This window comes from Ogataea angusta (genome assembly GCF_019207475.1).
Source record: "Ogataea angusta isolate 61-244 chromosome Unknown 61-244_NODE_6_length_652341_cov_89.526226, whole genome shotgun sequence".
In the NCBI taxonomy this organism is placed as follows: Eukaryota; Fungi; Ascomycota; class Pichiomycetes; order Pichiales; family Pichiaceae; genus Ogataea; species Ogataea angusta.
Window position 1 is genome coordinate 443,718 of NW_025065220.1, and position 26,655 is coordinate 470,372.

At 45.7% G+C, this 26,655-nt stretch overlaps 19 protein-coding genes across 19 annotated transcripts; 11 read left to right on the top strand and 8 right to left on the bottom strand.

Moving 5' to 3' along the window:
• Nucleotides 1-596: 596 nt before the first annotated feature.
• KL928_003289 (uncharacterized protein) lies at nucleotides 597-1,475 on the top strand (the record flags this gene model as incomplete). Its single annotated transcript, XM_043203859.1, has 1 exon — nucleotides 597-1,475. One exon carries the CDS (start codon nucleotides 597-599, stop codon nucleotides 1,473-1,475), a length of 879 nt encoding a protein of 292 aa, XP_043059542.1.
• Nucleotides 1,476-1,513: 38 nt separating this feature from the next.
• KL928_003290 (uncharacterized protein) lies at nucleotides 1,514-2,722 on the bottom strand (the record flags this gene model as incomplete). Its single annotated transcript, XM_043203861.1, has 1 exon — nucleotides 1,514-2,722. The coding sequence occupies one exon, from the start codon at nucleotides 2,720-2,722 to the stop codon at nucleotides 1,514-1,516; it is 1,209 nt and encodes a 402-aa protein (XP_043059543.1).
• Nucleotides 2,723-2,789: 67 nt separating this feature from the next.
• KL928_003291 (uncharacterized protein) lies at nucleotides 2,790-3,476 on the top strand (the record flags this gene model as incomplete). Its single annotated transcript, XM_043203862.1, has 1 exon — nucleotides 2,790-3,476. The coding sequence occupies one exon, from the start codon at nucleotides 2,790-2,792 to the stop codon at nucleotides 3,474-3,476; it is 687 nt and encodes a 228-aa protein (XP_043059544.1).
• Nucleotides 3,477-3,491: 15 nt separating this feature from the next.
• On the top strand, nucleotides 3,492-4,517 carry KL928_003292 (uncharacterized protein; the record flags this gene model as incomplete). The annotated part of the gene is made up of 1 exon (XM_043203863.1): nucleotides 3,492-4,517. The coding sequence occupies one exon, from the start codon at nucleotides 3,492-3,494 to the stop codon at nucleotides 4,515-4,517; it is 1,026 nt and encodes a 341-aa protein (XP_043059545.1).
• Nucleotides 4,518-4,609: 92 nt separating this feature from the next.
• On the top strand, nucleotides 4,610-6,322 carry KL928_003293 (uncharacterized protein; the record flags this gene model as incomplete). The annotated part of the gene is made up of 1 exon (XM_043203864.1): nucleotides 4,610-6,322. One exon carries the CDS (start codon nucleotides 4,610-4,612, stop codon nucleotides 6,320-6,322), a length of 1,713 nt encoding a protein of 570 aa, XP_043059546.1.
• Nucleotides 6,323-6,327: 5 nt separating this feature from the next.
• On the bottom strand, nucleotides 6,328-7,212 carry KL928_003294 (uncharacterized protein; the record flags this gene model as incomplete). Its single annotated transcript, XM_043203865.1, has 1 exon — nucleotides 6,328-7,212. One exon carries the CDS (start codon nucleotides 7,210-7,212, stop codon nucleotides 6,328-6,330), a length of 885 nt encoding a protein of 294 aa, XP_043059547.1.
• An 84-nt stretch (nucleotides 7,213-7,296) lies between these two features.
• KL928_003295 (uncharacterized protein) lies at nucleotides 7,297-8,715 on the top strand (the record flags this gene model as incomplete). The annotated part of the gene is made up of 1 exon (XM_043203866.1): nucleotides 7,297-8,715. One exon carries the CDS (start codon nucleotides 7,297-7,299, stop codon nucleotides 8,713-8,715), a length of 1,419 nt encoding a protein of 472 aa, XP_043059548.1.
• Nucleotides 8,716-8,723: 8 nt separating this feature from the next.
• KL928_003296 (uncharacterized protein) lies at nucleotides 8,724-9,497 on the bottom strand (the record flags this gene model as incomplete). The annotated part of the gene is made up of 1 exon (XM_043203867.1): nucleotides 8,724-9,497. The coding sequence occupies one exon, from the start codon at nucleotides 9,495-9,497 to the stop codon at nucleotides 8,724-8,726; it is 774 nt and encodes a 257-aa protein (XP_043059549.1).
• Nucleotides 9,498-9,541: 44 nt separating this feature from the next.
• KL928_003297 (uncharacterized protein) lies at nucleotides 9,542-10,498 on the top strand (the record flags this gene model as incomplete). The annotated part of the gene is made up of 1 exon (XM_043203868.1): nucleotides 9,542-10,498. The coding sequence occupies one exon, from the start codon at nucleotides 9,542-9,544 to the stop codon at nucleotides 10,496-10,498; it is 957 nt and encodes a 318-aa protein (XP_043059550.1).
• Nucleotides 10,499-10,503: 5 nt separating this feature from the next.
• On the bottom strand, nucleotides 10,504-11,049 carry KL928_003298 (uncharacterized protein; the record flags this gene model as incomplete). Its single annotated transcript, XM_043203869.1, has 1 exon — nucleotides 10,504-11,049. The coding sequence occupies one exon, from the start codon at nucleotides 11,047-11,049 to the stop codon at nucleotides 10,504-10,506; it is 546 nt and encodes a 181-aa protein (XP_043059551.1).
• Nucleotides 11,050-11,439: 390 nt separating this feature from the next.
• KL928_003299 (uncharacterized protein) lies at nucleotides 11,440-12,495 on the bottom strand (the record flags this gene model as incomplete). Its single annotated transcript, XM_043203870.1, has 1 exon — nucleotides 11,440-12,495. The coding sequence occupies one exon, from the start codon at nucleotides 12,493-12,495 to the stop codon at nucleotides 11,440-11,442; it is 1,056 nt and encodes a 351-aa protein (XP_043059552.1).
• A 91-nt stretch (nucleotides 12,496-12,586) lies between these two features.
• On the top strand, nucleotides 12,587-13,465 carry KL928_003300 (uncharacterized protein; the record flags this gene model as incomplete). Its single annotated transcript, XM_043203873.1, has 1 exon — nucleotides 12,587-13,465. The coding sequence occupies one exon, from the start codon at nucleotides 12,587-12,589 to the stop codon at nucleotides 13,463-13,465; it is 879 nt and encodes a 292-aa protein (XP_043059553.1).
• A 27-nt stretch (nucleotides 13,466-13,492) lies between these two features.
• On the bottom strand, nucleotides 13,493-16,348 carry KL928_003301 (uncharacterized protein; the record flags this gene model as incomplete). Its single annotated transcript, XM_043203874.1, has 1 exon — nucleotides 13,493-16,348. The coding sequence occupies one exon, from the start codon at nucleotides 16,346-16,348 to the stop codon at nucleotides 13,493-13,495; it is 2,856 nt and encodes a 951-aa protein (XP_043059554.1).
• Nucleotides 16,349-16,416: 68 nt separating this feature from the next.
• On the top strand, nucleotides 16,417-18,228 carry KL928_003302 (uncharacterized protein; the record flags this gene model as incomplete). Its single annotated transcript, XM_043203875.1, has 1 exon — nucleotides 16,417-18,228. The coding sequence occupies one exon, from the start codon at nucleotides 16,417-16,419 to the stop codon at nucleotides 18,226-18,228; it is 1,812 nt and encodes a 603-aa protein (XP_043059555.1).
• A 367-nt stretch (nucleotides 18,229-18,595) lies between these two features.
• KL928_003303 (uncharacterized protein) lies at nucleotides 18,596-20,857 on the top strand (the record flags this gene model as incomplete). The annotated part of the gene is made up of 1 exon (XM_043203876.1): nucleotides 18,596-20,857. One exon carries the CDS (start codon nucleotides 18,596-18,598, stop codon nucleotides 20,855-20,857), a length of 2,262 nt encoding a protein of 753 aa, XP_043059556.1.
• Nucleotides 20,858-20,895: 38 nt separating this feature from the next.
• KL928_003304 (uncharacterized protein) lies at nucleotides 20,896-21,996 on the bottom strand (the record flags this gene model as incomplete). The annotated part of the gene is made up of 1 exon (XM_043203877.1): nucleotides 20,896-21,996. The coding sequence occupies one exon, from the start codon at nucleotides 21,994-21,996 to the stop codon at nucleotides 20,896-20,898; it is 1,101 nt and encodes a 366-aa protein (XP_043059557.1).
• Nucleotides 21,997-22,071: 75 nt separating this feature from the next.
• Nucleotides 22,072-24,201, top strand: KL928_003305 (uncharacterized protein; the record flags this gene model as incomplete). Its single annotated transcript, XM_043203878.1, has 1 exon — nucleotides 22,072-24,201. The coding sequence occupies one exon, from the start codon at nucleotides 22,072-22,074 to the stop codon at nucleotides 24,199-24,201; it is 2,130 nt and encodes a 709-aa protein (XP_043059558.1).
• A 240-nt stretch (nucleotides 24,202-24,441) lies between these two features.
• KL928_003306 (uncharacterized protein) lies at nucleotides 24,442-25,320 on the top strand (the record flags this gene model as incomplete). Its single annotated transcript, XM_043203879.1, has 1 exon — nucleotides 24,442-25,320. One exon carries the CDS (start codon nucleotides 24,442-24,444, stop codon nucleotides 25,318-25,320), a length of 879 nt encoding a protein of 292 aa, XP_043059559.1.
• Nucleotides 25,321-25,352: 32 nt separating this feature from the next.
• KL928_003307 (uncharacterized protein) lies at nucleotides 25,353-26,567 on the bottom strand (the record flags this gene model as incomplete). Its single annotated transcript, XM_043203880.1, has 1 exon — nucleotides 25,353-26,567. The coding sequence occupies one exon, from the start codon at nucleotides 26,565-26,567 to the stop codon at nucleotides 25,353-25,355; it is 1,215 nt and encodes a 404-aa protein (XP_043059560.1).
• Nucleotides 26,568-26,655: the final 88 nt, after the last annotated feature.

Below are 26,655 nucleotides of genomic sequence, written 5' to 3' on the forward strand. Positions count from 1 at the left end.
TACTTTTTATCTGGGTTTGGCGGGTCTGTTGAATCTAAAGGCCAGTTCCCTAGGCATATGAGCAGTGGAAGCTTGTCAACAAGAAAAAAAAATGATGAAAAAATTTTGATAGGACAAAATTTATGCACTTCTTGCTTCCATAGTGTTCCACAGGGTTGCGCGAAAGATAACAATACTTGACGGGGGAATGTTCGGGGCTAAATAACGTAAAGACTTGCTGGAATACGTGAGGTACTGGCAGTAGAGTAGACTGTTCAAGCAGGGCGCAGTGCGAGTCAGTTCTTGATCGCCAGTCGTCATTCGTGACTATACCTATCAGTTACACCTCGGACCGATAAACTCACAAATTCCTCGTTTTGGATTTACTAGGCGATTGCCGCGCTCGTTCATGGCCGGGTAACTAGCTTGGCCATGATCTGATTGATCGACATTCTGGCACAGCAGTACCTCAAATTTGTCTCCTAACACCCAGATCTCCTCCTTGGGTAGACTGCATGCTCTAGTCTCCCTCAGGACTTGCAATACTGAATTTCGCAAAGTCCTCCTTATGGCTATAAAAAATCAGCTCGCGTTGAATATTTTTCAATTTTTTCACCATGTCTGAGCTCTCTCACCCAATGATCAAAGACGGCTGGTTCGCCGAGGTCAGTGACACTATGTGGCCTGGTGAGGCTATGTCGCTGAAGGTGAACAAAATCCTCTACACTCAAAGATCGAAGTACCAGGATGTGCTGGTTTTCGAGTCTTCGAACTATGGTAACGTTTTGGTCTTGGACGGTGCTATTCAAGCCACCGAGAGAGACGAGTTTTCTTACCAGGAGATGATTGCACACCTTGCACTCAACTCGCACCCAAACCCTAAGAAAGTGCTTGTCATTGGAGGTGGAGACGGTGGTGTCTTGAGAGAAGTTGTTAAGCACGAATGCGTTGAGGAGGCGGTTCTATGTGACATTGACGAGGACGTCATTGCGGTTTCCAAGAAGTATCTTCCCGAGATGTCCAAGTCGTACTCTCATCCAAAGGTCAGAGTGCACATTGGGGACGGGTTCAAATTCCTTGATAACTACAAGAACTGTTTCGATGTGATCATCACTGACTCTTCCGACCCTGAAGGACCAGCCGAGTCTCTTTTCCAAAAGCCATATTTCCAGCTTTTGAAGGAAGCGCTGACAGAAAAGGGTGTCATTTCGACCCAGGCAGAGAGTATCTGGCTCCACCTGAACATTATCAAGGACCTCAAGAAGACGTGTAAGGATGTGTTTCCGGTCGCCGAGTACGCTTACTGCACGATTCCAACCTATCCATCGGGACAGATTGGGTTCATGGTGTGCTCCAAAGACGCCAATGCTGACGTCACGAAGCCATTGAGAAGCGTCGACGAGGACACTGAAAGAAAATTGTACAAGTACTACAGCAGCGACATCCACAAGGCTGCCTTCGTGCTACCAAATTTTGCCAGAGAGGCTCTTCAGTAACGGTTTATATAGCTTTATATATGCCACTGGTGAATGTATTATTTTCTGACTTCTTGCAACACCAGCCTCAGTTGGCTGATCAAGGTTTCGTTCTCTTCCTTGGTTCCGATGGTGATTCTTAAGCAGCCCTTGCAGCCCAGCTCCTTGCCTCTAAATCTCACCACCACGTTTTTTTGCTCCGCAAGCGTGAGATAGACTTTGTTCGCTATTTCGTTGTCCGGCTCGCCCTCTCTATTAAGGATTTCCACAAGAACAAAGTTGGAGTCCAGGCCTCCAATATTTCTTCCCACTCCAGGTAGCTTGGCGAGCTCGTCAACAACAATCTGTCTTTGCTCTTTGATAAGGTCAACTCTCTGTCTCATCTTTGCTAGAGCGTCTTTGGAAGTTGCTCTCAGAGCAACCGAGCTCGTCAGATTGCTGATGTTGTAGGGGTACTTCATAGAGTTGAGCAGCAAAGAAATCTCAGGGGTCGAGAAACAGACACCCAGACGTATACCAGCCAGGCCAAACGCCTTGGACAGGGTCTGGAGAACAACAAGATTAGGGTATTTGTTGACGAGAACAGACACAGAGCTGCCAACCTCGCAGAAGTCGACGTAAGCTTCGTCCACCACGATCAGTCCGTTCCATTTGGACTGTTGCACCTTGGCAAGCAGTTCCTCGAGTAGCGTCGGTTTTATCTGGACGGCAGTCGGGTTGCCTGGAGATGTGATGTAGACCAGTTTGATCAAAGGTTCTGTTTCTAGCTGGTCCAGAATGAGATCTGGCTGAATCTGGAACGTTTCCAAGTCCAGAGGCACCTTGACAATCTCAACATCATTCACAACAGCACAGATACTATACATACCGTATGTTGGCGGACATATCAGCATTTTTTCTTTTCCTGGTGCAACTGTACACCTGATAAGAGCATCGATGGATTCATCAGAGCCGACACCAAGACACAGATTGGACACATTCAAAGGCACTTTCTGGCCAGCAACAGTAGGGATTTTAACGGAGGCAGAATTCAAAGAGGCCTCAGAGTTCCTGAAGTCGCAAATCTGCTGTTTCAGTTGCTCCTGATGTGGGTCAGGATATCTGTTCAGTTCCAGAGCAGTCTCGCTGTCGGTCAAGTCCGGCACAGAGGGTCCGTGAGTATTCTCGTTGGCATCCAAAAGAATACCGACCTTGTAATCGTCTCTTGCACAACGGTACGGCTCTAGCTTGAGGATGTTGGGACGGGCGATCTTGGTGATATCAAACATAACGGTGAGTCAGAAAAAGATCAAGTATATTTTGTATGGCCACGAAAAATTTAGACCTGCGATTTGCATGGACTGGATCTACGGCATAGTACAGTTTGTTAAGTCCAGACTCCATGAAATGCCCGAAGATCAGGAACAGATAGAGGGAGACGCACTGTATAAAATCGTACAAAGATGTTTTGACGAGCCTCTTTCGGTCGAGAAGGACTTAAAGACCATCGAAATCAAGGTTTCTCCCATTCTAGTTGATAATCTCACGAACATTCAACGACGCCAATGTTTATCTCTTGTTGACAAGAATTTAGGTGATACAATGAACCGTGTTTATGGAAAAGACTGGAAATTGGACAAGGTGGAAGAGATGCGTGACCCTGGCTTGGTGTATCTGCTACTTCATCACGACACAGAGTTTGTGGGGTTCGTTTCCATCAAAGCAGTCGAAGACAATGAAATTCATGTCCTGTACATCTATGAGCTACAAATTGTAAAGAACTATCGACGCATGGGACTCGGTTCAAAGCTACTCGGCATATTAGACCAGATCGTTGGACTAGTCAATTCGGATCCTGTCTACACCACAAGATTTGGCAAGCTGGAAGGGCTCTCACTCACAGTCTTCAGCAGCAACGAAGGAGCCAAAAAGTTGTATTTTTCAAAAGGTTACGAAATCGCATCGCATTCACCTGCAGTCAGACATTTGCGAAACCGGAAAATTCAGCCCGATTATTTTATCTTGGTGAAAAAGAGTTTTTAGTGGCTTTTTATCGAAATGATCATTCTCAGCGATAAGCTTATAAAACAACTGTTGCAAGGCCTGAAGGTCCCACAACTCCAGGAATTTCAGTCCGTGCTTGCAAAGTCCCTAATAGACTACCAGAAAGACCATTCTCTGATTCCTCCCCGAATAGTTACCACCACTCCATATGCCACCCATCTGTTTATGGCCTCGACAGGCGAAAATGTGGGAATGAAAGCTTTGACAGGCTCCAAGCAAGGCTTTACAGGAGTGACCACTATATTGGACAAAGAGGTCGGCTTCCCCACCGGTATCCTCAATGCTGCTACTTTGACCGCTTTCAGAACTGCTCTTTGCACCAGCCTTGCTTTGGTCAAAACTTTCCCTATAGAGTCTGTTGGTGAATTCAAGGAAACACTGATCTGCATCGGGGTCGGTGCCCAAGGAAAGTGGCACACGAGACTGGCTCTAATCTTGTACCCTCAACGTTTTAATAACGTGGTTTTCGTCAACAGATCTGTTGATAAAGCTGAGGCAATTGCTAGCGAGTTCCAGTCAGAATTCCCATCAATTAAATTCCAGGCAGCAAAAATTGGTAGCAAGGACCTAAGAAGCTATTTTGAAAAAGCGTCTTGCATATTCGGGTGTGTTCCAAGCACAGAGCCCACCATCCTCAAAGACTACGTGGTGAATAACTCTGTCGAAAAAGTATTCATCGGAGTTATTGGATCCTACAAGCCGCACATGATCGAGATCGAGGGAGAACTGCTCAGGGCTTCCCTATCGTCAGATGTAAAGATTCTAGTGGACTCGATTAGTCATTGCCTGGAAGAAGCGGGCGAGTTCATCCAAAACGATATCGGCGCATCTTCCCTAATTGAGATATCCGAGCTTTACATGGATTCTGAAAAAGGTAGGGCTCAAGTGGAGGCAATGGCGGCTTCGAAAGTTGTCATTTCGAAAATTGTGGGCCTGTGTATCATGGATGTCTCGGTCGGAGCCCACGTGATCGAGAAGGCCAAAGAACAGAACATCGGTATCGTTCTCGACGACTTCTAGATAAAAGATAGACGCGTCGACCGACGCAATTTTTTGATGGAGCATTTCGTCCAAAAAATATCAAATATTTTTCAGTGTTTCTCAGTAACTCAATGTTTCCTCGAAAACTCGGTATTGTCCGCAGCTATTCGCGGGCTCTCCGATTGGTCAGGAAGGGCGAGGATAGGAAGGTTTCTGTCGTCAACTATGATGATATGAGCGTTCTGAAAAACTACTTGGATCGGCTTGATCTAACGTTACTTCGACCCCAGGAAACCGAGATTTTTCCAAAGTTCAAGCACACAGGCCGTAACCTGATGTCGATCATGCATTCATCCTTAGTGCCATACGAGTCAACAGAACCGCAGGCTGCAGAGCCAAGTGTACACGCAATAAACACGAAAGATCTCACTCGTTTGAGACACCTTCTGCGCTCTCCGAAAGACAGAGAGCTATACGAGTTTTTGAAGAGATTATCGACTACCAGCAGTTTTTCTTCATTGATCAAAGAGCTGTCACCTCTCGAAGTGTCCTTGATTGTGAGACGCCTGACGAGCCTAATGGATAGAGTCATCAAATGGTATATTTTGGAGCTACAGTATATTTCGAGAATCAGTAGGGACGCGGATCTCGACCGGGTTTTGAAAACAAAAGCAGAAATGTACTCTTCCATCTCAAAAATCTTCCGCAGAATTCAAGAAAGCTGTGAACTGGCCACGATAGATTACGAAAACATGGTTAATTTCCACGCGCACAATTTACGATACGTTACGGCCATTAAGCTAGTCTCTGAGATCGAAGGAAAAATATTAAAGGGAGCCGAAAATCTACAACTTACAAAATCTTTGTGGATCAATAAACTCAAGATCCTTGGGAATGCGGATGAGAAAGCCTGGCGCATCAACCGATACCATTATAAAGAGGCAGAAATGGAACCACTTCCCAAAAATTACGTTTATCCGCACCACAGTAGCAGCGTGCAGCAGCTGCTACAAGAACTCAACAATTCTGGACTTCAGCTAGACATCGACCTCTATGAAACGATCATTCTTAGTCTCGGAGGGTCCGGCGAAATAGAATACCTACAGTCTTTGATAGACCAGGTATGGGGAATAGGAGGCCAGGTCAACGGCAGCGTTGAGAGCGGTTCTGCATCTTTTCCAACTTTCAGTCTGCTAGAGAAAATCATTGTTGCATTTACCTACAACGGACAGTTTACGAAAGGCTTGCTTATTTGCATGAAACTGATCGAAAAGTACCAGCTGGACCTGCGATATTCTCAAAAGTACTGGACGGGAGTTCTTCGTGCTTCCGGGGTGACTACTGCCAACATATACAGAGATATCCAGACCAAGCTTTGGGAGAAGGGAGTTGATGAAGAAAACATCAAAAGAGAGTTCGAGCTCCAGCATGAGATATTTGATCTGCTGTGGAGGAGCGCGATGAGTGTGCTTAAGACTCCGTCGAAGGATATGATTAAAGTTCGTTTACGATACTCCAGCTTGGAATCGCTTGTGAAGGATCTTCCCCAGATTCACGAACTAGCCGTCAATGAATACAAAAACACCTCTGCTAGTGAGGCCGCATATCGTGAAAGTCTGTTGCTCCGGTACCTCAATATCTGTCGTGTGAAGTTTGTTCAACGGAAGAACTTCTACGAGGCAGAGATGCTCATCAAGAAATTCTCGATGAACCAGAGAATGGAAGACGCTCTTCTTTTCAGGCTTAAGCGGTCACAACAGAGATACCTCCGCGACACGACGGTCAAAAAGGCAGAACAGCGCATTATCGAAGATGACGACGAGGATGGGTTTGGTATTTGGTAAATATGCTATATAACTAATTCGAGCTCGTTGCAATTCATATATCTGCTGAGGAAAATCCACAGCCATCTGTACCAGACGATCTGGGAGTAATGAGCGTATGTCATGGTTGCCAGGTTCAAAAACCAGGAGTTGAAGTTTGCGTAGATCTTAATGGCTTGGCCTTGATCTGGGATGCGATTCACTAATGATGGCAAATATCTGTGGATTGCAGAGCACTTCTTCAAAAGTCTTGCAATGAGTTCAACGTTAGTAATCACAAATGCACTGTACTTGGCAGCCACTGGCCACGACTTGAGCTTGAAAAATCTAAGCTTGTGTTTCCTTGAATACTCTTCGACGCCATAGTACAGAGACTTGTGGTTTGGATGTCCTGAAACACCTTCCTCATCAAAGGAGACCAGGATCTGCTTTGATTTGTGGAACGGTAGCTCCTTCAGTTCTTTAGCCAGAGTGGCCGCGATTGCGCTTGTGTCCCACCCTTCGTGGATGTTGTCGACATAGTCAAGTGTCTTGTGAGTTTGGAATCCCAGTATGTTGGCTGCCCGGATTAATTCTTGCTGCCTGGTCTCTCCAAGGCCATCGAAGTTTCCGTCTGAAAAACAGATCAAATGCAATGCATTGTTGTATTTAGCCTTTGAGAGCTCCACAATGACCGGACTGAAAAACATGGACTCGTCGTCGGGATGCGCTGTGACAAATATCACATCAGCATCGCTAAGCGAATGTTCTGTTACTGTGGCTTGGTTCAGTTCGTATAGGGAATCATATGGCGACTTCACTGCGTTCGGGCCAGCAGCCCAATAAGGTACAACAGTCGACAATATGGCCCAAGCCATCAACATGCACAAATACTTTGTCACAAGTTTGCCGGAAACCCTGAATATATTCATGCTAGTAATTAATTCACGTCGATCTGAATAATCCTCGTATTTTTTTTTTTTCGGTGCGTCGGTCGTCCAATCTTTTTCATCGACATGTATTCACAGTCAAGGACGCAGATTCAACGATTTAGGACCGGCATCCGTTCAGCTTCCGATCTGACACGGGCAGACCAGCTTCTCAAACTTGCCACTCATCTGAAGCCACCAAAGTTTGCTCCAACGCTTCCGGAAAAAATCCCGGTTCCCCAATCGCTTGAGGAGAAAGAAACCTATCGAAACCCATTTGTGCGATTCCGCTTAAATGACGTACTGCAGGCCTCCATACACTACCAGCTGCCTACAAAGTACCGAGATCTGATAAATGTGAAGGAACCAACTCCCAGAGGCCCCAATTTTTTAGAGACAGATCTCGTGGATCTGTTCTTGGCTCGCACTGGGGGCAGGCCTCCCAAAAAGTTCCTCACCATACAGAATCCAGAAACTCCTCCAGCCATTACATTCCCTCCTGATGTGTGTGCAAAAGTTCATAATATGTTTTCCAGCTACGAAACTGATCAGATAATACAGCATCTAACGACAGAGCTGAAAAGATACTCGCATTTTGATATAGTCTGCGGAATGTTGTCTCTAAGCAAAGATTTACCCCAGGAAATACAGCAGAAAGTGGTCCAGCACGTTCTGAAGACGCTGGAGATCATAGACCAATTGGAAACTACCGTTTTGTTCCACGAGCTTATGAAGCTAGAAAATTTCGACTACATCCAACATGCTATCGATAAATTAAATAAATTAGATGCCTCAGGAGACTTCCTCAGAGACGCAGCTTCCCAGCTTCAAGTAGCGCTGCTCGAATTCTCAATCCAGCACCAAAAGTTTCATCTTGCTGCTCAATTGCTCACCTATTTGCTCCAGAATCAACTAGTTCCATCGCCAACTGTGCTCGAAAAGTATACCAAACTCGTCAAAGACACCGCACTTTCTATAAATGCCGACTTCAGCAGCCGTAGAATTGTTTTCATGGCCTATATTGCCCCGCTTGCGCTTGCATTACTACATCAAACGAACACCATCAGGAGAAATATAGTCCAAAATATTAGTTCGTGGTTGAGCATCCCCGAACTCTTTTGGTTTCTGGAGTTCCTGAAACACACGGGCGCACCAGTCAACGGGATAAACTCTGCTGTCATCAGGCAGTACGGAAGACTGGCGAATAAGCCATCAGCTATAGACAACGCTGTGACATTGACCTCGTTGATTGGCCATCTGAGAAAGCACAAGTTTGAGCCTTTTGATGATAACTGCAGAAAATTAATTATTTCTCTATACTGCAAATTCAAGTCTCCGATTGCAGCTCAATGGTGGATCGACTCGCTTAAAACCCCGCTGTCTGCTGACGAAATATCTCAAATCACAGAAGACCTGAAGGCCTCTTCTTTAACGGTTGACGAGAAGGAATTTCCGTACCACGGTCAAGAACACATAGACGCATTCATAGAGAACCTCTCTAACTAAGATAAATACTACTCCCACTTCTCAATAAAGCGACTTTCAATGCCATCAAGACAGCTTTTGAAAGGCACTATTTGCAGGTTCTCGAGCTCTGCTTTGAACAGTTTATCGACCGACGGACCTGCGCCAGCCATTGGGGGCACCATTGGTTGCTGCTGCTGCTGCGCCATCAGCTGATTGATAATGTCACCATCATCAAGAAGCAAGGAGTAAATGCTTTTCAGACCGAGCAGGTTCACAAAGTACCAGGAGATTGCGCTGACGTACGTGACGTCCAAATCAGTTGTGTCTATACTTTGTTGCAACATGCTCTTAAAATTTCCGGTGAGATTGAATGGCAAGCGCATCACCACGTATCCCTTGAAAAAGTAGTTAACCCACCACATGATCAGGGTCTGAGGCACATAGTTGGCAAAATTGTTTTTCACCATTTGCAACAAAAAGTCCGAAGAGTTGGCATCTGCCAGCGGGTTTTTAATCTCGTTCGGATCGCTAGGAGGCAACTCCTTCAGATACTTGGTGCCAGAGTATTCGGGGATGAAGAAGTCGATTTTATTCTGCAGTTCCTGCTTTGCCCAGAAAACCGAGTAATTGCGTCTATACGTCCGTATTCTTGCCAAATGTTGTTGTTCTCTAACAAGTTTGTAGTCCTGCAGTTTCATCTTTGGTTGCAGTAAAACAGAAATGTAGCTTCGAAGAATGCCTACCAGCACCATCACCACCGAGATCGGCAGTAGTACCCATAGTTTGAGGGCTGGGTCTAGGACCAAATCGGGCACAGGCATGGTTTAAAATATAGAGTAATAAAATTATTTTTCTTGGAACTCGTATGCGCTTGAGAATAGCAGCCATCCAATTGAACCCCCTTCTAGGGAGGTTCGAGGAAAATGCTTGCACAGCTTTGAAACTCGTTGACCAGATCAGAAGCAAGAAGCCCGACATTGTCATTTTTCCAGAGATGGCTCTTACAGGATACAACTTTTCCGGACCAAAGCAGATCGAGCCGTACCTCGAGGAACAGGGAGGAGGAAGGTCCTTTGAATTTGCAAGGAACGTTTCGCAGTCTCTTAAATGTCATACGGTTCTGGGGTATCCAGAAAGACATTTGTCCTCAACATACAACTCAGCCATGCTGATAGGTCCGGACGGGTCTCTGGTTCATAATTATAGAAAATCATTTCTATACAAGACAGACGAGATATGGGGGGCAAAAGAGTCTCCCACGGGCTTTGAGGCCTTTGACATTGAGATAAACAACCGCAAAATCAGATCTACTATTGGCATATGCATGGATCTAAACCCGTACAAGTTTGAAGCCCCATTTGACGCATTCGAGTTTGCCAATTTTTGTTTTGAAAAACAAGTGCAACTTATATTAGTTCCAACCGCATGGATGAGCACGAGCTGGAGCGAAGACTGGAAGGACCAAGCTAAATATACAAAATTATTCGAGCAGCAGCTACCCTTCGAAATCAATATCGAAAGCTCTGCCGCAAATGACAGCATATTATCCTCATTGGAGGAGCCGTACGACCGCACAAAACCAGACAAGCGGACTGCGCAATACTGGTTGATACGGTTCCAGCCACTTTTCTTCAAGAAACACCAAAAGATGGTTCTTGCAGTTTGCAACCGGTCCGGTGTGGAGGGGGATCTCATGTATGCGGGATCATCCTCAATTTTCCGCTTTAATGGTAAAGTGTATGAGGACGGGGTGGACCTGGAAGTGTTTGGCACGCTTGGACAGGGAGTAGAAGGTGTGCTGCTCAGGGACGTGGAAATCTAGAACGACTATTTTCTCAGCTGCTTCTTCAACTCGGCAAGCTCCTCCTGGACGGAGTTGTACGCTCTGCGCCAACCCTCAGCTTCGCGGTACGTCTTTTCCAGCTCTGCTTTCAATTTCTCGTTCGAATTAGCAAGCTCGCTCACAGCCTGATCGGTGATAAGCTTTTCTAAGGTCCACTTCTCAATGTTGGAGTCCTCGTTCTCTTTCAGCCTCTTTATATACTCTACGGCACGCTTTAGAATCTGAGACTTGTTGTGGTCCTGCGTTGGTAGCAATTCCTGTAACTCCTTTATCCCCTGGTTGATCGTCTCTCTCCTTCTCTTTTCCACTTCCTTATGGTTCTTTTTGCGCCACGTGTGCCATTCTTCTGATCCTGCTGCTGGTCTCAAAGGCGTAGGTTCCACAGGTAGTGTTGTGCTTTGTGGAACGGTCATAGTGGGGAGACCCTGTCTAACAGGTTTTTCCGCGTTAGTAGGGTTCTCTGTGGACTCCTGGGCCTGATTGGCCTCCAGCTTGATACGCTTGGCCTTCTGTTCCTCTTCGCTGGACATAGTAACTAAACTTAATTTGGAGTTGTTTATTTTTTGTCAGGTGAGCGAAACACACATGACCGCAAAATTGTGGCGGTGTAAACATGTTCTCCTTCCAGCACTTTTTTTTTTTCCCGACTCTGTGCAGAAATCAAAGTCCGTTCGTTTATCAAAAATATTTATAGAAATGTGCCGGGTTGTTGAGTGTGGAAAATGCCATAGGAGCGCGTGGACAGGCTGCGGAAAACACATTGCTACTGCCATGTCAGCCGTGCCAAAGGAAAGGTGGTGTATTTGTGAACATAAAGATGACAGCTTCCCCAAAGAGTTTCCTCCAAGAGTCGAACCTGCTGCTACCACTAGTATATAAAAGAGTATATTAACTACGTGTAAATAGTGCGCGTAGGGCAACTATTTTTGTCTCTTGTAGATTTTGTTCAAGAACGAGGTCAGGACTTCTCCCTTGAAGCCTCTAGACTCGTCCACGTTGGCGATCTTTGAGCGCAGCTCATTGGCAACCTTTTCCTCATATTCGAGATATAGCTGGTCAATCTTGAGATCCTTGAAGACTTGTTTGCACTTGGCCTCCTTGGCCGAATCCTTGCGGCCATAATTCTCATCCAAGATAGCTCTCTGCTCTGGAGTACAGATTTTCAGGGCAGTATTGATCACCCACGAACATTTGTTGTCCAGGATATCAGTGCCGATCTTTCCAATGTCCTCTGGCTTTCCAAAACAGTCCAGATAGTCGTCTTGGATCTGGAAGTACTCGCCAAGAGGAATCAAGACGTCTTGGGCCTGCTTCAGATCTTTCTCGTCCGAAATTCCAGCCATGTACATCGCAAGAGCAACAGGCAAGTAGAAGGAGTAATATGCAGTCTTGAAAGTGACGATGAAGGAGTGTCTATTCAGAGAAAATTTGGAAAGGTCCACATGGTCTTCCGGTGCGGTCAACAGATCTAAGAGCTGTCCCAGCTCTGTCTGGAAAGTGGTTTCGTGAAACAGCTCGAGCAGATCAACATAGTATGAGTCTTTTCTAAAATACTTCTTCAGCAGAACGTAGATGGCAGCCTCGAGCATGAACGAATCGTTGATAGCAATTTCGTTGACCCCTTCCACTCTGTACCAGCAGGGCTGACCTCTTCTGGTGATAGACTTGTCCATCATGTCGTCAGCGACAAGGAAGTATGCTTGCAACAGCTCAACAGCCCAGCCCAGGATGGCTGTTTTCTTGTATTCCTCGGGCCCGAAGTCGTCCAAAGACTTGTACCCTTTCAAAAGGGCGTAGGTGTCGACGACAGACAAACCTCTGTTGAGTTTCCCACCAGGGGTGTTGTAGTTCAGATTGCGTTTGAACCAATCAATTGCATCCTCGGGCATACCATATTCCTTGGTTACCACCTCAAGATCACTGACGAGTTCTGGGAAAACGTCCAAAAACTTAGATCTAGCAGCTGTTTTGTCCATCGTTCGTGTTTCGATTATTGAAATAAAAAGAACGAGCGACCCAAAACGGAAAGATTGAAAAAAATTTATATCATAAAAATATTTACCTAGGATGGGAGAGGAATTTGAGAGTGCCGCTTTGAGTAAGAAAGAGCAGCGCAAACTCAAGAAGCTTTTGCGCAAAGCCAATAAGGAAGAAGAAAGAGACGACGGTTTGAATTTGGAGAAATTGAATGAAAGTGCAAGCGAAGAAGAGGAATTGGAGTTAGATCAGGGATCTAAGAGTGAGGACGACGAGGAGTCTGATATTCCGCTTTCCGAGGCAGAACTAGAATCAGATGCAGACGTTGTGCCGCACACAAAGCTCACCGTGAACAAAGTGGCCGCCTTGAAACAGAGTCTCGCAAGTTTTGCACTGCCATGGGATAAATTACCGTTTGATGAACATCAATCTGTCACGTCATCAGAGAGAGTGGACACGCAGGTCAAAGACGTTTTCGACGATACAGAGCGCGAGCTGGCCTTTTATAAGCAGGGACTAGAAGCTGCCAAGATCGCCCGCCAAAAGCTTCTTGCACTAAATGTTCCCTTCACTAGGCCCCCAGACTATTTTGCAGAAATGGTGAAATCGGATGCACACATGGACCAGCTCAAGGTGAAGCTGATTAAGGAAGCTTCTGAAAAGAAGGCTAGAGAGGAGGCCAGAAGACAGAGACAACTAAAGAAGTTCGGCAAGCAAGTGCAAAACGAGACCCTGCAAAAGAGACAGAAGGAGAAATCCGAAGCTCTTGCCAAAATCAAGTCTTTAAAACGTAAGAAGCAGAACCACGAAATTGATGAGGAGGAGTTCAACATCGCAGTTGAGGAAGCTGTTGCTGCTGCTCCTGAACAGGGACGCAGGGGCAACAAGAAGCAGAAGGTGGAATCCAAGCTAAACCGCAAGAAGCCTCAAAGGCCAGGAAAGAGCAAACGACACAGACGGGGTAAATAAGTACTTAACATATCAATGTCTTCAGGTCTATATAATCCCAGCGCTCTTTAACTTTTCAAAGACTTCATGGTCCACGTATTTCTTCAAGGACGGCTCGTCATCAAGACCTTTCATCTTCCTGGTTTTCATGGTGAAGTCGCGCGACAGAGACTGGATTGGCGCAGGTTTCAGCACAGGAATGAAACAGTCTTCGTCCAACGGGTCTCCTGGAACCACGGACCAGTGGCTGAATACAAGTTGACACATTGCTTGGCCACGACTGTACATTCTGATGTCCGTTTCCAGCCCCACAGACTCGATCACGGGAACAAATCCGTACACTTTGTATAGCGGGGTGCCTTCCACAGGAGCCTCGTTGGTGATTTTGCCTCTTCTTCTATCGAGCAGCTTGTTCAGAGCAGGCAACACCGAGGAAAAGCACAAAATTTCAATCTCATAAACCGGTTCGAGTAATCGCGGAGTAGCAATCATCAGTGCCGTGTAGCATGCCTTCCGCGACATCTGAATGATCTGTGCTCCATTTGATTCTAGAAAGTTGGTAGATAGGTGTGCGCCAATGATCCTGAACTTGATGTTTCGCACTGGCTCGTCGCAAAGAGGCCCTTCTCTTGTTGACCATTTGAAACCCTGGATAATTGATTCTTTCAACTCTGCAAGCCTTGCTTTATTTGTCTCCTCAGGCAGTGTGTCGTCGAGAAGTATACATGTACCCGTTTCATCAGGACCAAATGCCCAAACTGATCTCGCAGCCAAAGCATCCCATCCATAATCGTTCCTCAGCTTCTTGGCAAGTATCCTAGGAGGAGCCGATGGTACAAGAACTCCAGCTTCTATGTCTCTGGAGATATTCTCCTCCAGAGGCTCTGCTATGACCGTAAGACTGTTTTTCCTATTGGCTGACTCTGTAACCAGCTTTACCTTGGACATGTCCAAACACGTCTCTGAAAACCGAGCCATAGGATCACTAACCTTGATATCCAGTTTCGCATATAGTAGACGCAAGTCGTGGAGCAGACAATCCAGATACAACTCTCCGTATCCTAAGATCACGTGCTCGCCTCCTTGCTCAACTTTAATTTCTGATCCAACGTAGGATCTGTTCAGCTTTTTCAGTCCTTCGGTGAATTTTGAAAGCTCTGACGGGTTCGCAGGTTGCACAGCAATTTTGAAAACCGGTTTGGATATTTTGTCCAGTGGTCTGAAAATTTCGAGCGTTGGAGACTTAAGCTTTTGGTCGAAAATGGTAGCAGTTTTGCTGATAAATACGTCGATGTCGTGCCCTGAAATTAGTCCTATAGACCCGGCTGGAATACCTTCCACTGGGATCTTGTAGCGTGTGCAGCTCAAAAAAGCGCGCCGAACGTCCTGTACTTTCATGTCATCTGTGAACTCGGGGCTATAATTTTCACCCAATAGCAGAACTGAATTACCTATTTTTAATGTGCCCGAAAGCACACGCACCTGAGCATAAAATCTGGCTGAGCTAGCAGAGTCAATGAGCTTTGCCACGTATGCTATGACCGGGCCATTCGGGTCACATTTTTTAACATGCGAGAGTATCTCATCAGAGGCATTTCCTTTGTATAGTAACTTGAATTTGTCAACATTCATGTCCTCTGGTGAAGGCATCTGCTGTATTAGGTCAACAAAAGGAGGGCAGACGCCACCGAAAAATGCAAAGAACACTTCTTTCAGCAGAAGTTGCACATCTAGCTTGAATTTTGAAGGATGAATGCTGGTGATTCCGTGAGACTCCTCCAGATAGTGTTCTAATTCTTTTGGGCTTTTCGTCAACGTCGCAGTGACCAGTTTATATATCGGTTCCAAAACGAACTTGATGAAACTTCTTGATTTGGCATAGGCCGCCTTATCTGGAGGCTTAATTGTGAGTTTTTGGTCAATATAGTAAATGTCTCCCCAAAGCTTGGTAGCAAATGCGTCAAGATCCACCTTGGAGTTTTTAAGATATCTTTTTGCAATACTCCGCACGGTGAAACAGCTGTTGAGGTTGCTGGAACTAAAACAAACATTTCCTAGAGCAGGCGATAGTGTTGTTTGTCGTGTATAGCTGCCACTTTTAACGTGCTCAGATGAAGAGACATACTCGTTGATTTCGTGAACAATGCTGCGAAGTTTATAGTAAGCGTCTAGTGGAGGCAATCGAAGTTCCAAGATCAAGCGGTCAAACTTCGATATGTTGAGACAAAAGGGGGTGTTGGTCAGTAAAATATGATCTAGAGCCAGTTGCAAACCTTTGGTTAAGCCTTCAACCACGTCCACAACCAGGACAGCAACGTCAGCAAGTCTCACTGCCACAGACATCTCGTCAACAAAATCGACGTGCCCAGGGGCGTCAAGAATGTGTGTGACGGTAGATTTTTGGTCCAGATCTGGCATCAATAATGACATGCTGGATGTCTTTATGGATATCCCCCGTTTAATTTCTATAGTATGGTTGTCTGTGTATCGAAGGGGCCTGTAATCTTTTCCTTGAATGTGATTGATGTTGTGGGTTTCATGGATCAGTTGGTCTAAAAAGGTGGTTTTCCCCGAGTGTAAACCACCGACAAGTGCAATATTTCGCACTTTGGATGGGAGAAATGTCATATTCCACATATAGTCCTTCGAATAAAAGGTTTCAGGTAGGTCATTCTCTTCGACTTTGAACTTTTGCTCTGTGTCAGGCTCGACAATAGGCTCGCTGATATCCTTTGCATCAGATGTCGCTATGATAGTCTCAACATCTTCTCCGAAAACCTCCTGTAATCCTGGCTGTCTAACGGCAACCTCCGTATGGCTGGCCTCCATTTCGTCGTCACTTGAGCTCTCGCTCTCTGGAAGACCAATAAGGTTTCCAAACTCATCGTAGAGTTCTTCAGACATATTCAGGCGAGGTTAATTTTTTCAAGATTTATATAGACAAGTGCAAAAATAGTAAATTTAGTACTATCATGGACAACCAACAGCCCGTGATATATTCTTTTTTACCAAACTCCGAGCGTCTCCGACATATAAGGGAGCATGTGATCCATGATATCAATGACATTTGGCAGGATGGAGATGTTTCCGAACAGATTGAACACTTCAAATACAAACAGGAGCTCAAGAAGAAGTTCTCATTTGGCTCCATTATCGGTTTGGGGTTCTCCCTCATGAACGTTCCATTTGGAATCTCCTCGACCTTGTCAATTGGGCTTGTCTGCGGCTCCAGTTTTACCATTCTTTGGGGCTGGGTTCTTTTCTCGCTCTTCACGCTCTTCATATCGCTGTCCCTGGGTGAAATATCCGGGAAGTTTCCCAGCTCCGGAGGTGTCTATCATTACAGCAGCATACTAGCCAATGAAAAGTACGCGTTAGCAAGCTCTTGGTTTACCGGATGGTATCTGGTACTAGGGAACTGGCTGATGTTTATCTCGTATGCATTTGGAGGGAGCCAATTTATTCTTTCAATTTTAGGTATCAAAAGTCAAGACTACAAGCACGACGACTTATTTGTCCTGCTGTTGTACTTTTTGATTATCACTCTCAGTGGCCTGGTCAATCTTAAATTCCAACGACACCTCGAGAAGATCAACAAGTTGTGCATTTACTGGACCATTTACACGGTTCTGGTGATGGATTTTCTGCTACTTATATTCAGTACAGATTTCCACGATGTCAAATATATTCTCACCAATTTCGATGCTTCCAGAAGCGGCTGGCCTGCAGTGATTGCATTTTTTATTGGCGGTATTCAGTTTTCCTCGCTCACGTTCAATGGTTATGGAATGATTGTCTCCATGAGTGAAGAAGTGCAAACCCCCGAGAAAACCATACCACGTGGTCTCCTAGTCTCTGTCCTGGTCAGCAGCCTAACGGGTCTCATATTCATCATCCCAATATTAAGCATTCTTCCTGACTTGGAGCTTCTCTTAGACCAAAACCCCGATATTTTTCCTATCGATATTGTTTTCAAGCTATCAACAAAGTCAATCCTGGTTTCATTTGTCTTGGTTATCCTCATTATCGGCTCTTCAACATTTGCAACAATTGGCTCACTTACCACAGCCTCCAGAACAGTCTACGCCTTGGGCAGAGATCACGGATTACCCTTCAATCAGCTTTGGGAGCAGGTTGATACCATGTCGGACGAGGAAATAGTCCCCAAAAACGCTCTTTTACTTTCCGTTGCGGTCTCGTTTTTGCTTGGCACGTTTTCAATGGTCTCCAGTACTGCATTCAATGCGTTTGTGGGATGCGCCGTCGTGTCGCTGAACGCTGCCAATGGAATACCGATACTCTCCTCCATGCTAAACAAAAGACGCAAAATTCGTGGGTCTGCTTTCAAACTGCGCAAGCTGGGCTATATCATCAACGGTTTCAGCGTGGTATTCATTTTGCTCACCATTGTTGTTCTTTGCATGCCTCCTTCAAGATTTATCGACATTACCACTATGAATTATGCTGTCGCTGTGTTTGGTTTGTTCACCCTCATGATTGCCATTTTATATTATTGCTGGGGAAGGCACAATTTCCACGGCCCTTTGCTCGACACCGATGAGCAGGCTGAGATGGCAGCTTTGACTACTGCCCTAGAAAACGCCCAGTCTATCCAGGAACAAGATCAGGACGATGATCAGTTTGTTCTCGAAGACAGCGAGTACATTTCGCACAAAACCCCACCCCTCGATGATGACACAGATACCCTCTTTGACATTACTCAGAGCCAAGCATCCTCTTCAGATCAACCAATATTTGATCCGAAGCCAAAAGACTCCAGCTAATAGCTCCGCATGCATATATTCGATGTAAAGTACTTTATTTTGACCTCTAATAATTCACTCGAGCGGATTGCTATTACATAGTCTGATCGATCCTGTAAATTAATCTCTTACAAGTTCCTACAGTGCTTCGAGACGTCAGTATCTAAAGGTTGATTTTCGAAAGTAACTTTATGATCGGGAATCGTGGACGGTTGCCACCTCATCTAGTGCTCGGAATTTACTAGTTCAGAGGTCTTATTATGAAGTACCCACCCCATAATTGTAGGTTAATTATAAGATGGATCTGATTTAAATAGCCGGCCTGCTAAATTTTATCGAATATTTCCCCAATTTATTTTCTGGGAATACTTTGAAAAATTATACACAAATGTATTTGAGGTCCTGCCAAGCCGGCTTGATGCGGACCATCTTAGGTCGCCCTTCAAACGGTCTCCGATTATATTCTTCCGGTGTGCGTCGTTCTCGATTTCAAAGATCTCCACAAGCTGAAAAACAACAAGATCAGACAAATAAACCTACTAAGACCGACTCCAATGCACCAAAAAATGTTCCCAGATCAGTTTCGAAAGATGTGGACCCGAAACGCCCTCCAAAACGACATGAATCCACATCGTCGAACTGGCAGACAAATGATAGGAAAAACAATGGCCAAGGGCGTCAGCAGAAACCGGTTTCAAAAGCACCACCAGAGAAGAAAAAACCAGTACAGGTCAAGGTTAAGTACAAGCCAAAGCCGAAACAAGAATCCTCGAACAACCGTCCAAAACTGGATATTCCGACTTTTTTAACAGTGGCCAACTTTGCACAAATTCTTCGAGTTAGAGTTCCTGACCTGCTACGAAAAATGAAGAATCTTGGATTCGAGAACATGACCAATGACTATATACTTGATTCCGAGACCGCAGAGCTCATTGCGGACGAGTACGGATTTGATGTTAATACAAATGACGATACCGGCGCGGATCTATTTCCTTCGCCCGAGCCTACTGACCCCAAGCTACTCAAGCCTAGAGCTCCTATTGTTACCATTATGGGACACGTTGACCATGGTAAGACCACGGTTCTCGATTATTTGAGGAAGTCATCTATTGTCAAAGATGAACATGGTGGAATCACACAACATATAGGTGCATTTGTTGTGAAAACGCCAGTGTCTAAGAAAACTATAACTTTCTTGGATACGCCAGGACATGCAGCTTTTTTAAACATGCGAGAGCGCGGGGCTAATATAACTGATGTCGTGGTGCTGGTTGTGGCAGCTGAAGATTCGGTGATGCCTCAAACAAAAGAAGCTATTCGACATGCGAGAAATGCGGGTGTGCCAATGGTTGTTGCAATAAATAAATGCGATAAGGAAGAGGCAAATCCAGACAAGGTTGTTGCAGACCTCTCAGCGAATGGTGTGGAGGTTGAAGACTATGGTGGAGAGGTTCCGACAGTCAGGATTTCTGCCAAGACAGGTATGGGTATGGAAGAACTTGAAGAAACCATCGTGGCTGTTGCCGAGTTGCAGGATATCAAAACTCAGGAAGACAAAGTTCCCGTTGAGGGGTGGGTTTTGGAATCCCAGGTGAAAAAGGGTTTAGGTAATGTGGCTACCTTTTTGGTTATGAAAGGTAAATTGAAACCAGGAGCTGTGTTAGTTGCTGGACAGACGTGGTGTAAGGTCAGAGTCATGAAGGACGAGTTTGGCAAGCCGGTGAAGGTTGCTGGGCCTGCCACTCCCGTTGAAATATCCGGCTGGAAAGACATCCCAGATGCAGGAGAAATGGGCCTCGAAGCATCTAGTGAAGCTTTGGCTAAAAAGGTTATCTCAAATAGAGAGAAAAGAAAACTGCTGCTGGAGGAAGCTTCTCAAATTGAGCAGATGAATAAGCAGATGCTGGAAAAGATGGAAGCATCTCGTCGTGAGGAGAAAATTCAAGAGTACCAGCTTGAAGGCCTCACTATGGATGAGATCAGAGAATTGGAACCAGAACTGTTTGACGATGAAGAAACAAAGTTATTAGAAGTTCCGTTCATTGTGAAGGCAGACGTTAGTGGATCTGCAGAGGCTATTTCTCAAAGCATTTCAGGACTGGGTAATGATGAGGTTCAGTCAACTGTATTATATGAAGAAGTGGGACCTCCAACAGAAAGTGATGTCGAGCGTGCGAAACTGTCTCATGCCCAAATTTTAGCATTCAATGTCAAGGTTCCTAAAGACATCATCAATTTTGCATCTATCAACAGTGTTGAGATCAAAGAATTCAAAGTCATCTATCACTTAATCGAAGATGTCATGGCATATTTGACCTCGAAGCTGCCGAAGATATACGAAACAAAAGTACACTCCAGTGCGTCGGTCAAGCAGATATTTGAGATCAGTTTGAGGAATAAGTCCAAAATGAAAATCGCTGGATGTCGCGTCACCAGTGGAACTTTCAAACGGAGTGCAACTGTGCGGTTGATAAGAAATGGCAAGGAGATATACAGAGGAAGAGTTAGACAACTGAAGCACGAAAAGGAAGATGTGAGTGAAGTCACAAATGGTGTCGAGTGTGGTGTTGCTCTAGACGGAAACGTTGAACTGCAAGTTGGAGACGTGATGGAAGCCATCGAGGAGATTGAAATAAAGAGACATTTGTGATAAGGAATTGTAAATAGCATGAAAATTCTGTAATATACCTAGGTTGATAACATCTGACGCCTTTGAGACCCATAAAAGCTATCTGCCAGCAAGTTCTGATAGAGTCTGTATATTAGGGTCAATTCCTCACTGTTCTCGGTTTCCAGTTTGGCGTTATATTTGGCTAGGAAAGCGCGCTTTGACTCATTGAACTCCAATTTGCCCGCCAGACTTTGTAACCAATGGGCTGAGTCTGACTTTGCCTGATCTTCAATCAAATACTGCAACAGCTGTGCATCAGCGCTGAACAAAAAGTTTATGATCTGATCAACTTTCAGACGGTCTATTTTGGAAGAGTCTAGCCTGAGCAACATGTCCTCTAGCTGGCTGTCGTAGTCAGAAGTTACCACTATTGAAATGTTCGAGCGCAAGTTACCAGTAGTCGAATCTGCTGGGCTCGCGTGTTCTAATTCATGCTCAAGTTCGGGGCCATTGACATCTGCGTGCTCTTGATCCAGAACCAGAGTTGTTGGCAAATGGAGCAAGCTTGCATCGGCTCCTGGGACCAGCTCTCTTTTCCGCACCCAAACCCTTCTCCGAACAAAATTGCCAAACCTTCCTATCCCTTTCCATTTGCTACTTCCAAAACGAACCTTGGAATAAACCCAACCCTCCTGGTCCACATCTTGGATCATCAAAATATACCAGTTGTTCCAGCTCCAGCGCCAGCTTCTACTAGGCAAAGGGTACAGGTTGAGGCTTGTTATTGCATGTCCTCTCAAAGTCTGGAACTTGGGAGGGTCCAGAGGATACAAGAGCGACTCTCGACTGTACATTGGTATCCCAAGTAGCGTTGCACCTCTTTGGTTCTCTATGATCACTTCGTATTTGTAAATATCCTCCTCCTCACCAAATTGGCTCTCAAACCTGCTGATGTCCCCCAATTCCACGTTGCTTCCACTAAAATGTGCCAAACAGTCCAAAAATTCGGCAGAGTCTTTAAACTGTGGAAGCCTTGTTAGATGCTTCTCAATGTTCTCGTAATGAGAGACCTGGCTCTCCAAAAGTGATTCATTCAAACCGTTGTTTGTCGTGTAGCGACTATGAAGTGCGGAACTAGCGACAAATTCATCTCTCGATCCTTGTTTTGCCGCTGCCATAAAAAGGGAGAACTAGTACACTTATTTCCCTCCGAAAAAATAAACATATTTTCCAATCACTGGAATATCTGAAAAATGTCGAGATCGAAGGATACGTCGACTTCGGCTACACCGCCTGCTGAGGGCAATGGTGTGGTACTTTATGACAAAGAACCGGATGCAACACAAGAGGCCTTGACCACCTTCGTCAACTTGAAGGACAATATTTACTGCGATAGCATCAAAGATATCTATTCTGCAGCTGACGAGTTCATGGCTTGTGATTGTATCGAAAACATAGGCTCTGATGGAACCAACCACGCTTGTGGTCCAGACTCTGATTGTATCAACCGACTCACAAATATTGAGTGTGTTGACGGACAGTGCAGTGGCTGTGGAGATAAATGTCAGAATCAGAGGTTTCAGAATAACGAGATCGCACCTGTTTCCATTTTTAAAACCGAACATAAGGGCTATGGAATGCGCGCAGACAAGGATATATCTCCGCACACGTTTATCGTTGAGTATAAGGGGGAGATTGTTGACAACGAGCTGTATAAAGAAAGAAAAGAGCAGTACTCCAACGAGGGCATCAAACATTTTTATTTCATGATGATACAAGATAACGAGATCATCGATGCCACCAAAAAAGCAAGCGTTGGCCGCTTTTGCAACCATTCGTGTGATCCCAATGCGTACGTCGAAAAATGGGTTGTCAACAAAAGATTCAGAATGGGCATTTTTGCCAAACGAAAAATCATCAAGGGAGAGGAAATCACGTTCGATTACAACGTCGACCGGTATGGAGCAGAGCCGCAGAAATGCTACTGTGGAGCCCCGAACTGCTTAGGTGTCATGGGAGGGAAGACACAGTCCGAGAGTGCTAGGTTGCTACCGCACGTCATTACGGAAGCTCTTGGAGTTCGTGCTAACGTGGAAAAGAAATGGATCAAGGAGCAGAAAAAAATTGGCACCAAGGTCACGCAAGACAACATTGAGTCGAATGTCAATGTTGAGTTTGTCAAGTCTTTGGAGCTCGAGCCGCTAAGGTTGGCAGACGTGTCCAAGGTGGTGAGCTGTTTGCTTCAGCCGGACTTGGATTTTATTGTGATATCTAGGGTCATTGAGAGATTTTCACTTTGCGACAACTTTGATGAGATCGTGAATCGTTTTTGCAGGCTTCACGGAATGCAGGCTTTAAGCACTGCGCTCAAGACTATGCTGGGATTATCCGGGGACAACTTTTCCATTGAGGAGGAAGAATTGTTCGCCTCCATGGTCACGATTCTTCAGCATTGGCCCCCGTTGCGGGCCAAAAATACAATTGTCAGCTGTAGGATGGACGAGATGCTGCAGGAGGCTGAGTCGAAGACCAGCAATCCAGACCTAAAGAACTCGGTTTCCCAGCTGCTTTCCAACTGGAAAGATCTCGAGTTGGTTTATCGCATTCCAAAAAAAAGCGACCTCAGCAACGCCTCCGATGCGACGGCTAAACTGGACGACCGCAGGGCGAGGTCGACCTCCATGCCAGCTTCCGACGTGGTCGACCCTGCCAAAACGACAATCGATGGTGTGGCCTTGCCTCCAGGATGGGAATGGGCAGAGGATCCCAACACCAAAACTGTTTACTATTTCAATAGGTCCAAGAACATCACGCAGTGGGAACGGCCTGTGAATACACCAACAGGACCCGGCACGTCTGACGAGGAAGAACGTCTAAAACGGAGAGAAAAGGAAAGGCAGAAGGAGGAGGCCATGTTCAGGAAGCTGGAGCAGGAGCGTCAGTTGGCGCGACAAAAAGAGCTCGAAATCGAGGAAATGCGCATGAACAAGCTCTCTTCGATTATTGCGCAAGCATCTTTGGAAAAACCCAGCACCCCGGCAGCGACGCCGAAGAAAGAAGAGCGCCATATAAGTGCTACCGAAAAACAGTGGACCAAACTTTTTGCTTCTGCAGTGCCGAACATGCTGAAGAAGTACGAGAACGAAATTGGAAGAGACTCTTTAAAAGCCTGTGCTCGTGACATTGTGCACACTCTGGCTCAAAAAGAGCTCAAGAGACGCTCAGATAGCAAGCCACCTTCAGAACTGAGTCACGAGAAGAAAGCCAAGATCAAGCATTTTGTGAAGGAGTATATGGCCAAGTTTTTGGTCAAGCTCGAGGAAAAGAAGAAGCGGAAGAGCTCTGGAGCACTTTCCGAGTCCAAACGCACTAAAGCCAATTAAACCACAGACCCTATAGAACCTGTATCATAATTTATTTTGCTTTCAATAGCCTTATCAGGCTGTGCCAGAAAATTATAGAATCAAATTATTGCAAGATGGATACGGAAGCAGTATTGGCCAAGCACAATAATGCTACAATTCTGCTGATGGGCCTCAGACGGTATGTATCAGCCTTAGTTTTTGATGCCTAACAATTATAGGTCTGGAAAATCGTCCATTTGCAAAGTGGTGTTTCACGACATGCAGCCTCTGGACACACTGTATCTTGAAAGCACAACCAAGCCAACGACAGAAAACTTCAAGTCGCTGATCGATCTAGCAGTGATGGAGCTTCCTGGACAGCTCAATCTCTTTGAGCCCTCGCTATACGACTCCGAAAAGCTGTTTTCGTCCATTGGTGCCTTAGTGTACGTCATCGACAGTCAGGATGAATATTTGAGCGCACTTCAAAATTTGGCGGTCATTATCAAATATGCCTGCAGCGTCAATTCGAAACTCCACATAGAAGTGCTAATTCACAAAATTGACGGTTTGTCGGAAGACTTCCGGCTGGAAACGCAGAGAGACATTATGCAAAGAGTCGGGGACGACTTGCTGGACTACGGCCTCGACGGTGTACAAATCTCATTTTATCTCACATCCATCTTCGACCACTCAATCTACGAGGCGTTCTCCAGAATTGTCCAAAAGCTTATTTACGAGCTTCCAGCACTGGAAAACCTCCTTGACCTCCTTATGCAATACAGCACGCTAGATAAAGTTTTCCTTTTTGACGTGAACTCAAAAATATACGTCGCCACGGATTCTTCGCCCGTCGATATGCAAACATATGAGGTTTGCGCTGAGTTTATTGACGTGACTATCGACTTGGACGGTCTTTATGAGAACTCCGGACAAGAAGCAGACGGAACTGTCAGAAGCCAGCCAACCAGGTGTGTCTCCAAATTACAGAGCGGGTCGGTGCTCTATCTACACCAGATGATTAGGGGACTTGCCCTGGTGGCAGTTATGAGACTGGAAGATGAAAACGACACCAACGCGCTGGCCGTGATCGACCACAACGTGCTGGTTTTCAAAAAGAGTTTGGAAAAGTTATGGGAACGGGCCAGAATAAAATGACACAGCTCCGCATTCTGTATTCCTAATATACATTAGTCATCTCTATGGTTTCTCTGTCTCTGTTTCTCGTTCTCAATTTTGTTGTTGATCAGCATTATTGCCTGCTGAATCGCAAACGGGCTTGTGCTCATCAGAGTAAGTTTCCTCTCTGTGGCACCGGGAACTTCATCGTTGACCTTGACGTAGCATCCAGTTATTGTACGGATATCCTTAAGGTTTTTGCCACCTTTGCCAATCACTAATCCTATGTGCATCTGTGGAACATAAATGTCCTGGTTGATTTTTTCTTGTCCTGATTGTGCTTGGATTGGCGCAGGGACTGGTGCGGCCACCGCCCCAGCAGCGGCACCTGGGATATACTGTCCATACGGCTGCTGAACAGGCTGGCCCATGTAGGGACTTTGCATTATTGAAGCCGGCACCTGCATTACCTGAGGAGGATATCCATTGCCGTAGGGCACTCGCGAGGAATTGCCGCTGACAGGCGTGCTAGGCTGGTTGCAATTGGCCGGATTATAAAACACAGCCTTGGCCAAATGCTGTTTGTGCTCTATCACTGTCTGTGCCACGTAATAGGTGGCTATGTGGATGGCGTCCGCAACTCCTGTGATGTGGAGGATTCTATCTGTCGAGGCAGGGAGAATCTGGTCGCTTGCCTTCAATGCCGCAGCAGAATTGTCCTCGATTTCTCTGAACCTCGCCCCCCTTTTGCCGATGATGTAGCCAATTATGGTGTGGGGGAACAACAGCTTTAAATTAATTTGTTTCGACTCCACAGTAGAGGCCTGGTTGAAAGGCTCGTCCATAATAGCCCTTGTGATTAGCCCAAACGCTTTCGCAACATATTCTGCAGGACCGCGCACAGTGATGACACGTTCGGGGATCCCCTTGAGGTTTTCGCTGACATTCACTCTTGCACTGGACATCTCCTTGATCCTGTTGATTGTCTCGCCGCCCTTGCCCACAATGGCAGCAGTCTCGTTTATCGAACAGAGCATTCGAAAGTGCACATAAGTAGGATCGTCATTGGCTGGCTTGTGATGCGTCACGGGCTCCTGAACCTCGGGCTGCGGTATCTGTTCCTGTGACTGGTGGTCGCTATCTGCAGATTGATCTGTCCTAGAAGGCTCTGGTGAGCCTGGCTGGCTTTTGCTTTCAGCCTGATCATCTTGCTCTGCATTTTCATTATCGAGAGCCACCCGCTTAGCGGCAGTTGCCTCGTCCTCCTCGTTCTTGCGTTTCAACATATATATTAATGTATCTTCTTTATCTCCCTCTAATTTTTCGTCGATGAAGTGTGCGGCGGCGCACGACCTGGAAAATAAATATCCAAAG